Source organism: Labrus mixtus, chromosome 17 (genome assembly GCF_963584025.1).
Source record: "Labrus mixtus chromosome 17, fLabMix1.1, whole genome shotgun sequence".
Taxonomy (NCBI): Eukaryota; Metazoa; Chordata; class Actinopteri; order Labriformes; family Labridae; genus Labrus; species Labrus mixtus.
Genome location: NC_083628.1, coordinates 20071022 through 20083357, shown reverse-complemented (window position 1 = coordinate 20083357; position 12336 = coordinate 20071022). Strand labels below are relative to the sequence as shown.

The window sequence follows — 12336 nt, the reverse complement described above, 5'->3', positions numbered from 1 at the left end:
CTCTTCCCTCTTTCCTCCATCCTCCATCCTCTTGACTCTGTCCATACAGTTACATTTCTTCCCTTTCCCATCTTTTCTCCTTATCACCTCTGTCCTCATTCGACCTTCTCTCTTATCTTTGGATCTCACCTGTCCCTACTCCCCCTCTCCATCTTTTCACTTCCTCTTTTCCCTCTGCCTGTCTTTCCAACATTTTAATATCTCTTTTCTTCCATCTTTCCGGCGTCTTTCTTCTTTTACTTTCCTCCCTATCATTTTGCTTTTCTGTCTTCTTCTATACTCCCTCTATCTCCTCAAAACCTTTCACTTGTTTCATCTTTGCAACTTTATCCCCCTCCTTCTTCCACCTTTTCTCGCACCTACTTTCCCTCCCTCCTTCTTTTGTTATTATCTTTATTAGCCCCTCCCTTTATTTCTTCTTTTCCAGTTATTCCCTCCTTACTCCAACTCCTTTTCTCTGTAACGTCACACCCCTTCGTTCCCTCTCCTTCTACCTCTCCCTCAGTCCTCCTCACTTTCTCATCTGAAAGCTCTGCTTCTCATTTCTCCTGCATTTTCTTTCCCCTTCTTTCATCTAATCCTCCCAGAAGTCCATCTATTTTTCCTTCTATGTTTCATCCCCGTCTATCCCTCTCCTTCTCTCCCTCTGTCCCCCTCTCTTCGTCGTCTGCAGCAGGGCGTATTGACTCTTAAGGCAACAGCTGGTTTTAAAATAGCAAAGAATGTTGACATCCTGTTATGGAAGGCAGCTAAAATATGAGCACAAATATGATCTGAATTCCCATGATCCATCAGTCCTCTGACAGTAAACAAACAGCAGTCTGACATTTTGGCTCAAACTGTTTCTCACAAACCAATCACCCGACAAAAAACATCTGTGCAGAAAATAACTTAACTCAACTTAACCGTCTGTCAGCCACTTTTTAAGTGCTGTTTCATAATTTGATATCTTTCTCTTGAAGTTTTCCACCTTTAATAATTTATTAATTATTGAAGATAACATGGATAACATGCCATGGAAGAGACAGTGGTAAAGATGGGACTCACCTGTCTGCAGCCAGAGAGCAGCGTATGTCTTCAGAGAAGACACCAAACATCCTGATGTCACCTGGAGGAAGGTCCTGAAACACACAGACAGAGTTAGGTTAGGTCACTTTATTTGTACCTGTTGGTAGTGAGTGAGTTGGCCTCCTTCTTTGAACACAATCAACAATCAAAGTTTGAACATTTTGAATTCTGCCGAACGTTTAAATTAAACAACATCGAGACGACAAAAGCCGACACCCTGCAGTGAAATCTATTGTTTGAAGCAGGTGGACAGTTTGTCCGTTTGTCTGTCTGAACTCTAACGATGTTTACGTGACTCAGGCGGCTCTGATCACTGAAGGAGATTTGACTGCATTCTTTACAGAACTCTATCAATGTGTGTATGATGTATGTATACGTGTGTGTGTGTGTTATCTTTGCTATCATCCATAACGGACAGCGCCCAGCCACCGTCCCCCGGCTTTCTGGCACCTCACAGGAAACTGAGGATTCTGGGCCTTTCCTGTGTGACTCAGGGCTCAAATATCCCTTCATTAAAACGTCGCAGACTCAATGGTGACACAGAGGGGAGCACCAATGTTGTTTAATGGAGAAATGTCTTTTACAGAGATATTGCAATAGTGACACAAGTCGCACGTTCAGCTGCTTTGGAGACTGGCCTCAGATCCAGCTTCTAATTCCCAAGAAAAGAAAACCAAATAAATGGTGTTTTTTTCTGGCCTCCACCTCAGTAACAAGCACTCAGTAAAATTCTTCTTTTTTGTTCCTTTTGCAGCACGATTTGCCATCGTTATTTGACCTATAGGTCACAGCATGTGGAGTATTCATAGTCATTTGCATATTTCTTAATGGGTGGAGACAAAGCAGGCCAAGTGAAAATTCTTTGCATAAGTACTTTCACAATTTTGTACACCAGCTTTAGTATGAAAGCTGCGCAGGCCCCACCTGCTGATTGTTTTGCAAAGTAATCACAAATAAAGAACTAATAATAAATTCCAATTCAGACAAGATTCAGAAATTCTGAGCTTCAACACGTAAACTCCTGGTGTCGGTGCAGTGTTACCTGGTTCAGACTCTCCACCATGGGGGATGAGCGGGATCTGTGGTGCTGAGGAGACATCCGTTTCTCCTCCGTTCTCTCTAGGAGATCCTCTGCAGAAGCAGACTTTGCTGATCCCCGAGCTGGCCTGGCTCTCTGCAGAGCGCCGTTCAACTGACTGGACAGTCCCAGGCTGAGTTGGGGCCCTGCAGTCTGCTGCTGGTGGACCTGGCTGAGGTCTCTGAGGGAGGACTGATTCTGTCTGCTGAGCCCTGCTTCTGGGGTCAGATCCTGGAGGCTCTGGGCCTGCAGCTGATGAGGGGAGCCACTGAGAGCAGAGACATGGAAGGAGAGTTATGAAGGTTTAGTAAAAATGTAAAAATTCAACTTCACACAAAGTTATTGATATAACTTTTTTGGTGAATGTGGATGTCAAAGCAGCCATCAAAAGCTTCAAAGGCATTGCATATAAAACTACAAATCTTGAGTTAGTGGTAAGGTAAAACTTTAAACTGCTGGAGTCCAAAATCATGAGAATTCATGCATGAATGTCTTGTCAACAGCTGTTTTTGAAATATTACAGTCAGTTCTAAGTGGTGAAATGACCAACAAGGCTACCCTTGAACGAACACTGCCAGCAACCCTAAAATATCAATCCATAGGTGTGTTCAGATCAAAAGCAAGGCACATTTTTTTGCATGGCGCTGTTGCAAACAAACTCAATAAAAGGAAGGCCAAATGGGCACTGTGTTGGGCAAAAGACATGAATTCTTGTCATCAATCCTAACAGCACTGAGATTCTCTCGGCCTCCTGAAGTTGCATCAGAAATGTTTGATAAAACCTCTGTCCAAAAAAAACAAAATTCTTTAGAAGTGTTTGGCTTGTTGGACTTGTTGTTGACCTGAAAAAGGTTCAGCTTCACTTTGTAAACTATATTTGAACCATAATGTAGAGAGCCAGATAATAATTGACTGGCTAGATGCTTCTTGGATAGTTTCAGAAATTGAATGCAGTAATTTGCTTTTCAATGAGAAATAATTGTACTGAGTTTAACAAAAGTATTTGACAGGTCATATATTTGACCTTGGATTACCCTGGTTGTGGGTGTGCTGGAGGCCTCGGGGAGGTCACCGTGCCTGGGTAGAAAAAGTTGGACTGGAAACTCCGCAGGTCTGCTCCTGGAGGGAGGCTGGAGCAGATACTCCTCCCCTCAGAGGAGAAGATGGATTCCTGGAGGGAGAGCATACTGGAGGCGGAGGAGAGGCTGAGGGTGTCTGAGTAACAGGAGGAGGCTGAAAAAAAGGAAGGTACGAGAGTCTATCAGTCTAATATATACTTTCCAACCATCAATCCTTCATCTTTTAATCTTTCTTTCTTCCTCCACCCACCTGCGTGGTTAGAGTTTTCAGGCTGTAGAAAAGCACTCCGAGGCCTCAGTCCGCTCCTCTGTCCACCTTCCTCTCTTTTTACACCTCTCTTTCTCTGTACGTACTCAGCCAGAGCGTCTTGTTGAAGTTGACGTAAGTCGGTTCTTGCTGAAGCATTTTGCTCAAACATCTTCCGCCGATCTGCCACGCTGGTCTCTGGAGATCAGAGTCAAGCCAGGGTAAGTCAAAAACAGTGTTGATGTTGCTCATGTGCAGAAACAGATACCCAACACAAACATTGCTATCAAGCACATTTCAATTTCATTTATTTTTAAAGGAACCTTAGCTCTGCTTGGGACACAGCTTAATCCATGTTTAAAAATAGTTCTATTTACCTCCTCCACGTCTGAAGAGCGCAACAGTCTCCGTGTCTGAAACCCCGACCTCGTTCATGTTCTCTGGCTCTGAGTACGATCGCTTCTTCTGGTCTGCTGCTAGGCGCCTCCGGCCACAGATCCGCAGCACAGCAGGGGGTCCAACAGGTGGGACACTTGGGAGGGCTGGGGGGCTTGCACCACGGACCTCAGGGCTGACCACATGTCTCTCCTTGGGGGTGTGAGGGGAGGTGACAGGTGGTGGTGACTGGGATGGGATGATCACGCCCTGTGGTTTTGGCATGGTTTTGGGGCCTTTTTTCTCAGGAGAGAGGTACTTGGCAGGGACGTGCGAAGGTTGATGACTGCTGGAGGTGGAACCAGGAGGGGAAGCTGCAGGAGGTTGAGGGCTGCTTGAGGAGCTTAGGTCTCTCCGTCTGAAAGAGGTGGACCCCAGGACCTTAGACTGGGCATCTTTTAAGGAGTCCCTATAAGATCTGATAAGAGACAGATTTTCAAAATCAGAGCAGCTGAAACAGAGAGACAAACCTTGAAAAACCTTGACCTGGGCAAGGAATCTGACCTACTAAAAGATCCTGGGCTGGCAAAAAAAAAGGTCTATTGGTTTAATATGACCTTAGAAGGACTCTGAACTAGTGAAGGCCTCTGACCAACTGCAGGTCCTCTTGTCATTCTGACCTCTTTAAAGACTGACGAGCTCCTCATTGTTTAAGGACTCTTACCTGTTGGGGGAAGTGTCCTGCATTGACCCCAGCATCTGATTAATTTCTTGTTTCCAGGGGAAGTCTCTGCTGCTGTCTTCCTCTCTTTCATTAAGGTGAAAGGTGCTGCGGCTCCTCTGGAGGGCTGAGTTGGGATCTGCTGGAGACCTGAAAACCACATAGAATTGTAACTTTTAAGACCAGTTAACGTGACTCATTTTCCATTTTCTCAGAGGAATTCCGACATAGTGAAGACAGATCTGTGGTACTGTTAAAGAAAGAACATTCTCTTCTTAGGTAAACTTTAGAATTCCTAGATTTATCAATAACCCTAAACCTTTCTACCTGTGTTTCACTTGCTCGTTGCTGCCTCCTCTGTAGCTCATTGTTCTGTGAGCTTTGCTAGCACTGGTGCTTCTCTCGAGCATGTTTCTGAGATCATCTGCTCCACAGGCGGTGTTGCGACCCTTAACAGTCAAGGAATTAAAAAAAGAAAAGAAAAGGCATTAAGGCTCTATCACAGCCAAATGTTCACCGTCATCACTTGCTTTGAAAACTGTCTTGGTTGAATCTGTGATAAAGTAGTTACCCTCAGTGGACTGGATCTGTATGCGGCGGTGGTGCTTTGACTGCGCTGCTTTCCGGCACGTTCCCGACACTCAAAGCGACTGACTTTCTCCAGCACAGAAAGACTGCGAGCAGGTCCCTGGTTTTCATCAGCAAAGTTACTGTTGCCATGGCTACTGGCAGAGAAAACACTGTCGGGGCTGGGGGATCGTTGGACTTCAGCAAGGGCATTCTCCAGACGGGTCAGCGGGTGTTCCCTGTCTCTTTCCTGCTCCCAGTGATGGTACTGCAGAGCTGCTGAGTCACTGAGGTGACGGGGAGCAGGCTGGGAAGCAGGGCTCGATGGAGCCTGGGGCTGAGGTTGAACAGGAAAGTGAGTAGGTGGCACCTGTCCCTGGGCAAGTTTGGGTGATGCCAACGGCTCTGAATGAGTGCTGGTCTGGTCCATTGATCTAAAGTAAGGGGAAAAAAGAAGACATCATCAGTAAAAACCACTGGCTTCCAAACAGCGGAACCAAAGCCAATGTCTCAAAGCTGCTTTTATAGACTGAAAGGTGTTAACAGGCCAGTAACAAAGGAATAGCTGTTGTTGCAGATGTTTCTGTTGCTGTGCAATGTACCCACATCCTCTCCAGTTGTTTCAAATTTTATGGACTATCAGTTACTGGCAAAAGTCTTTCTTAGTGCTTTCCCCAACCTGCAACCATGTAGGGCCAAAATGGAAAAGACAACTGGGTCCCAAACAATTTTCATCTTCATTTTGACATGCATACCCTATGGATTGGCTAATTGGTGCCAAACAAAGGCCATCGGTATAATGGATCCAACTTGGGACTCATCCAGTAACCATGTTTGCTGTCTAAATGTTATGCCCATTTCTGGCCCACATACCCACTTAAGAGTCCACTCTAGGCCCGGTAAAAAAGCCTCCCATGGTAAAGCCCATGTAGGCCCTGGGTTGAAGTTATAGGTGGGCATTGGGTTTGGCTTGTTGGGGCCCTGGAGCCATGGGCCCTCTGCTAAAGCTGTAGATGCTAAATTCCAAGGGGGACAGTGTCTTCCTTTTCTGCTAAGCCGGCTTTATCTTTAATAATAGACCAGTCTTAATATCTTAACTGGCCAACAAAAAAGGAGTTTCTGTTGTTGAGATGCAACTGCTGCTAGGCATTGTAAGATTTTGTTAAAGATGAAGCCACATCCTCTCCAGTTGTTTCAAACTTAATAGACTACAAGCTTCATGAAAGTCTTTCTCAGTTTTTTTTTAAACCCAGGACATAAACATGTAGGGCCAATAAATGGATGTTCAAATTGGGCCCAGACAATTTAGTCCACAGTTTCCATGCTTGACTGGACTCAACTGTGCATCCCTTTTTCTTTTTCGACGTTATGTAAGAGGTAACCATGTTTAGGTCTAGTTAATTCTGGAACAATATGAGCGCAGGCCTAGCCTAGTGAGTGTGTGCCCAAAGAAGAAGACAAACTTTAGCAGATACTTAAACAAACTTTCCATCCCTCCATACTGTACCTGTTCCTGTCTCCCCTGGACTGAACAGATGTCGAAGGTTCCCTCCAGTCTTGTGAGGATGAAGGTCTGAATTCTTGTTGGGTGGACTGGATGTTGGGGATATGGAAGTCCTGGTTGGGTTGCTGTAACATTTGGCTGGGGGCTGCCTGGCTTGTATGGATGTAGAACTCTTGGAAGCTCTGACTGGGAGGTTCCTGGTGGTTTTCGGGTCTTTTGGTCCCTGTTTGGCCATTCGACCCTCCTCCAGAAGTTTTCAGGTTGGGTTTATTGTATTCAAAGTAAGACTCTTCCTTTTCAGGCCTGCGGAAGAGAGAGTTATAAACAAGGCACATATAAACATGATTTTTTGGTATTATAGCATAAATTTAGAGTAATGAACCAAATCAGAAATGCACTTCCATGCCCAATGATGTCCTGAATTTAAAGACTTTAGGCAGCAGGAACAAAATTGAGTAATAAAATAGTAGATGTTGGATTAAATATCAGTACCTATTGTCTTCTTGTGCATGAGTTCTGAGCTGTGTCGAGGCAATTATTGAAGATGAGGAGTTTGAGTATGGCGATGATGAAGTGCTATTTTGGTAACCATTTTCTGACATCCTTCCATCTCTCTGCTCTTCTGTTGCTGCGTCCTGTCTCCTTCCAACACCCTCCGGCCCTTGGTGTTGTTGTCGGCTGCTCTCCTTGGCCAGAGCGGGATAGACTCCAGAGGAGCCTGGCCCAGGGCCTGTGCTGGGCAGCTGTGCAAAGTGGGGCTCAGGCTGAGGGACAGCGTACATGCCAGTGGGCAAAATTAGCCTGCCCGATTGGGGAGCAGATCCCGTAGGGGAAGGTGACTGGGGGAATCCTCCACCCTGCCGGGGTTTAGTGGTTGGGCTGCTCTCTGGACTCTTCTCTATCACTGTGTGGAGTTGACCCTCAGTGCTGTACAAGCCTTTTGCTGGAACGACATTAATGATGTCAGTGTTTGTAAGGATAATGATTGAAGAGTTTCATCTACCTGACGTCTTTTTTCTCTCTTCATATCAGATATTCTACAAAAGTGTACAACAAGTACCTTTAATCTATCAACTTTTTGGGCTGAAAGGAAACTCTTTAACAACTTTGGTTGGCATACTTAGATTCTTTTCTAGTCTTAAAATCAGTAAAATCATGGACAAAGATTTTATGTTTACCTGCACCTAAGGCCACAGGACCACTGGAGTGATGCCAGGAACCTTTCTGCAGAGACCTGAGCAAAACAAATTGGGTAAGATTAGTTGAAGTACTACATATATCTTAACAACATTTGAAGCATACTAACATTTTTTTGTTTGTGATTTGAATCATTGCATCAGACCGCATTGTTTAATAGCCGATTGCACCATGTTGAATCATATTGAAATGTATTTTTAGTAGTATACCTAAGTGTGTGATATTGTGACCACCAGTTGTTTTAACAGTCATTCAGGAATGTCTTACATCCTTACCCATCTTTGGTTACTAACTACGTTTATGCATATTCTATAATGGTGAGTAAATAAGTTCATACCAATTGGTCTGAGGAGATAGAAAGACACAGATTACTGTCTGCTATTTTACAGGTTTTAAGAGATGTAAATCCAATTTTAAAACACATGCTGAGCGGGAGACCAGATTTTTATTTTGGGACGAGAACTGATTCTGACTTCTGACTACCTTAGTGACCTGGCATTATCCAGACTGGACCAGGAGTTTGGTCTCTCGTGATTTCTGATGGCTGCGTAGCTGTCGCTGCGTCTTGGTGGAGCTGGTGCCCCCTTCAGGCTCTCATAGGAGCTGCGGCTGCCTGCTTGGCCCCATATTGGACCTACGCTGTGTCTGTTTGAGGCCGGTACACTACCGCAGCTGCTTCCACTGCTGCTGCTGCCGCTGATGCTTCCACGGTAGCAGACCCCTGCTACTGAACCTGAAAACCAAAAATGTACATTAAAACCTTATTGTCATTACATCAAAATGACTTTATCCAAAAACCATTCTTGAAAGAGGAACTTTGCCTTGCACATCTCGGTTTAGTGCTGTCCTTGATCCTCCCCCGCCTCTGGAATCGTTATTGCGTTGTAAGGCGGCGGAGGTGGAGCCTAACTCCTGCTCTTGAGATAATCCCTGCTGGGCATCGTAAACTGATCGGACGTAACGCATGTCCGCCTGTTGCAACTCTGCACTCCCTCCTCCTCTCTGAGAGACTGTCTCCAGCGAATAGGAACGCTCCGGGCTGTAGGAGGGGGTGGAGGCAAGGTAGTCTGGGATACTAGAGCTGGTGGAGAATGAGGAGTAGGCGGAGTCCCGTTTGTTGGTGAGGTGGTCGATGCTGTTGGAGGACCTGGAGAATGACGAGACACAATAGGAGATCATGATATTGTGATATTTAAAGCTATGAAGAACACATTAGCAAACCCTCTGCCAGACGATACAGAGATCCCCAATGCAATCAACCATTTGAAAAACGTACATCTGCCTACCTTAATCAAAACTTTAAATAATGTCTCTTGAAGCTGTGTGCAATGGCTGAGGATTTATTGGATGGTTTATTGTTGATTGTGCTTATTGTTTTTATTTATCCGTACTAGAATGGAGGCAGATACGTGTGTCGAATCGTATGTTGAAAACCTGACTTTGTTACTTTTAAAACACAACACATTGTGACTGATTGATCCCAGATTTTCTAATCTAAGAACCTTTGGGCTATTGACTGATGAGGATTAAGCATCTGGGAGCAACAGTCAATGTATCAGAGACTTTAGGTGTAGCCAGCCGATAAACTTTATTGACTGTGGGCTGGTTAATTTTTCATGGTTAGCTAACTACCTGAAGCTCCTGTAGAAAACTTTGGATTGTGTCAGTTATGGTTACCCAAACCCAACCAAACCTACTCTGTGGCAGCAGTTCTAGGCATTAAAAACAAGTATGTCGTATTCAGAAATATTCAATCTTTATGCTGGTATCAGTGCTTGCTTTTGAAGCTCATAAAGAGGCATTCATTTTACATTTCAGTCTGTTTCATAACCAGCTCAAACCTTCCTCACAGGAGCTTTAAAAACACATCCAATGCAGGCTCCAATAACAGCAGAGATTTCCTTTTGACCAGTCCTTCCATCTCTCCGACATTTTTCTACATGCAACCGAAGCCTTCTCAAATGTGATTGGTCAAAAATATTCACTAAAAACCCCAAATCGTGTCCCTTGCCTACAGATTCTGAAGTCACATGCAGAATTTGCTTATAGGGTTAAGGATGAGTAGGCTAAAACTCCCAGGATATTCATGTTGTCAAATCAGGCTCCTTTGCTCATTACATTCCCTCTCCTCTTGAGCCATTGGTGAAATAGGGCAACATTGTTTCGGCGTTGCGGTTGCTTGATCAAAGATGTGGGTCAGAAGGACACTGCAGCCAACAGCAGAAGGCCAACACATGGCTTCAATGCTCACTGCTGCGACACAACAAAATATTCTAAGGTTTGTATTTTTTAAGATGTTCAATGAAGAAGATAAAGCTAGGGTGTGCAGTTTCCCAATGCGTTCACTCTTTGTGCTAAACTAGGTTAGACACATCCTGAACCTGCTCTCAGACAGTAGTGTTTGAATTTACCTGGCAGAAGACAGCTGGTGGCAGGAGGAGTAGGCAGGGTGGGGTCCGCTGTGGCTGTGATGGTGGTGGTGGTGGTGCTGAGCTCCGGGGTGAAGCTGGGAGGACTGAGGGGGGTCCAGGCTCTCCATGCTGCCCCTGGAGCTGTACTGGTCCGGACTTTTCCTCAGGTAGCCACCACCAGAATCAAACCCACCAGACAGGTCAGTGGTTGAAGCACTGAAAGACAGAGACGGAGAATATAAACCATTATGCAAACTAACAAATTGGTGTGTGGGCTTTAAGTGAACATTTGCATGTTCATGTTTTTTTAATTTATCTGATATTCAATCAGGAGACAAAGTATTGGACAAATTAAATGAGTGATAACTTCGGTTAAAAGTATGAATACCAATGAAAAAAAGGGCTTATTTTCTCTTACTGGGGAGACTACTAGTCAACTTGAAAATGTATGAAAATCAAAGAATTCAGGCTTTTCAAGGTCCAACTGCAACACAATGTTTAGGGGTCTTCGTTGACATGAGCATACAGTGTAATGGGGTTTGTCTTAAAGGGGTTTTATAATGAGAATTGCTGGTTGTAAAGTAGGGGATATGCTGCAGTGACCTCACCCCAAATAACTGAGTGGAATGTAAATGTTTGTGTGTGCGTGAGTGTCTACGTCACAGTTTGACCCACCAAATCTTTCAACCGAACACAATGCAATTACTGCTCTGAAAATGAGGGCAGCCTCTGTCTGTGTCGGTCTCTATTTCTCTTTTCCTGAGTCTTAGTTGTATGTCATCGTACGTCATCTTTCTGTTTGACTTTGAGTTTCGACTAATAAAAAATGTTTCTTTAAAAAACATTCTGCAGAGCTGTTGCACCAAACTTTTCATTCAAAACCCCAACTTTACATGTTTGTGTGTGTGTGTGTGTGTGTGTGTGTGTGTGTGTGTGTGTGTGTGTGTGTGTGTGTGTGTGTGTGTGTGTGTGTGTGTGTGTGTATGAGGGGGTAGTTGCCATGGGAGACCCCGAGGTGAGGGGGAAGGGCACCAGGAATGCCCCTTTCTGTGGGCATCGACGTCAATGCCCTGTCCAGTGTCCACCCAGCACGGCCACGTCACAGAGTTTCATTCATCCTTCTCTGCCGTTTCAAACAAACAGTGATGTAACTGCGATGACATAAACCTGCTGACCAACAGCTTCGGCTCACAGTAAAAACAACTAGCACAACACTGACTCAAGGCTGTTATCTATCCACAAGCTTGTGTAATTGAGAAGACTCACTGGCGGGAGCACACACTATCTATTGATATGGCACAGCATGCACTGAGGTCAAATATAAAATACTCAAACCTTTACCACCACAGGACAATAAGGTCCAAAATGTTTTGTCATGTTAACCAAAAGATGTCGAACACACGTTTGTAAAAAAAGATCAAAAGTAGAAGCTCTGATAACTGCAGTTCCTTTAATGTCCACTTGAGGCTGGCTCGGAAAGTGAGTCATTCCCCATACAGCCTCATGTTAAAATGCTTGCATGTTTACAGGTTAAATTATAATGAGGACACTAAGTGTGAATATCTATTTTCAATAAACAAATAACAAATGTCAAATAATTACATTTGATAATACAGAATTATTGCTAAATTTCAGAAGTTAGTTGCAATAAATCACATTTTTGAATGTTTGAAAGTCCATTATTTTGCATTTAAAAATAAAAACAGTCGGGCTTCTATTTTGAACTTTACTGCCATAAGCTGAGAGTACTTTACTTGCTTTTATTTTGAAATAAAGTAAGGACCTTCTGGTAGATTGAAGGTTAGGACAGGAAGTTATAAGCACAGAAACAGGAAGTGATTAGGGATCCCAAACTGACGTCAAATAGCTCAAAGGAACGGTACCAAAGGTCAATGTGTGATGTCATAAGGTGGATATTACTTTGGACTCGTCAGCTGAGCTGTTTGAGAGTTTGTTAAAGTGAAATGAGACATTCAAAGATGCAGCAGTGTCCTTCTTTTACATCACTGAGACTACAGGGAGACACTGAGGACGACTATCTATGGTGAGCCTAAAGGGACAAAAAGCACGAGATTAATCCCAATTTAAA

At 44.2% G+C, this 12336-nt stretch overlaps 1 protein-coding gene across 3 annotated transcripts in view; it reads right to left on the bottom strand.

Annotated features, from left to right (window-relative positions):
• shroom3 (shroom family member 3) overlaps nt 1-12336 on the bottom strand; it is a 60489-nt gene that overhangs the window by 12747 nt on the left and 35406 nt on the right. For all 3 annotated transcript variants that reach the window (XM_061061713.1, XM_061061714.1, XM_061061715.1), the window contains 14 exons: nt 10248-10463; nt 8658-8983; nt 8320-8569; nt 7818-7873; nt 7132-7582; nt 6643-6942; nt 5140-5569; nt 4896-5017; nt 4572-4718; nt 3850-4325; nt 3476-3670; nt 3181-3379; nt 2111-2414; nt 1048-1121 (listed from right to left, as the gene is read on the bottom strand). In XM_061061713.1, the coding sequence (XP_060917696.1) occupies nt 1048-1121; nt 2111-2414; nt 3181-3379; nt 3476-3670; nt 3850-4325; nt 4572-4718; nt 4896-5017; nt 5140-5569; nt 6643-6942; nt 7132-7582; nt 7818-7873; nt 8320-8569; nt 8658-8983; nt 10248-10463 (3546 nt within the window). The remainder of the gene's footprint in view (nt 1-1047; nt 1122-2110; nt 2415-3180; nt 3380-3475; nt 3671-3849; nt 4326-4571; nt 4719-4895; nt 5018-5139; nt 5570-6642; nt 6943-7131; nt 7583-7817; nt 7874-8319; nt 8570-8657; nt 8984-10247; nt 10464-12336) is intronic.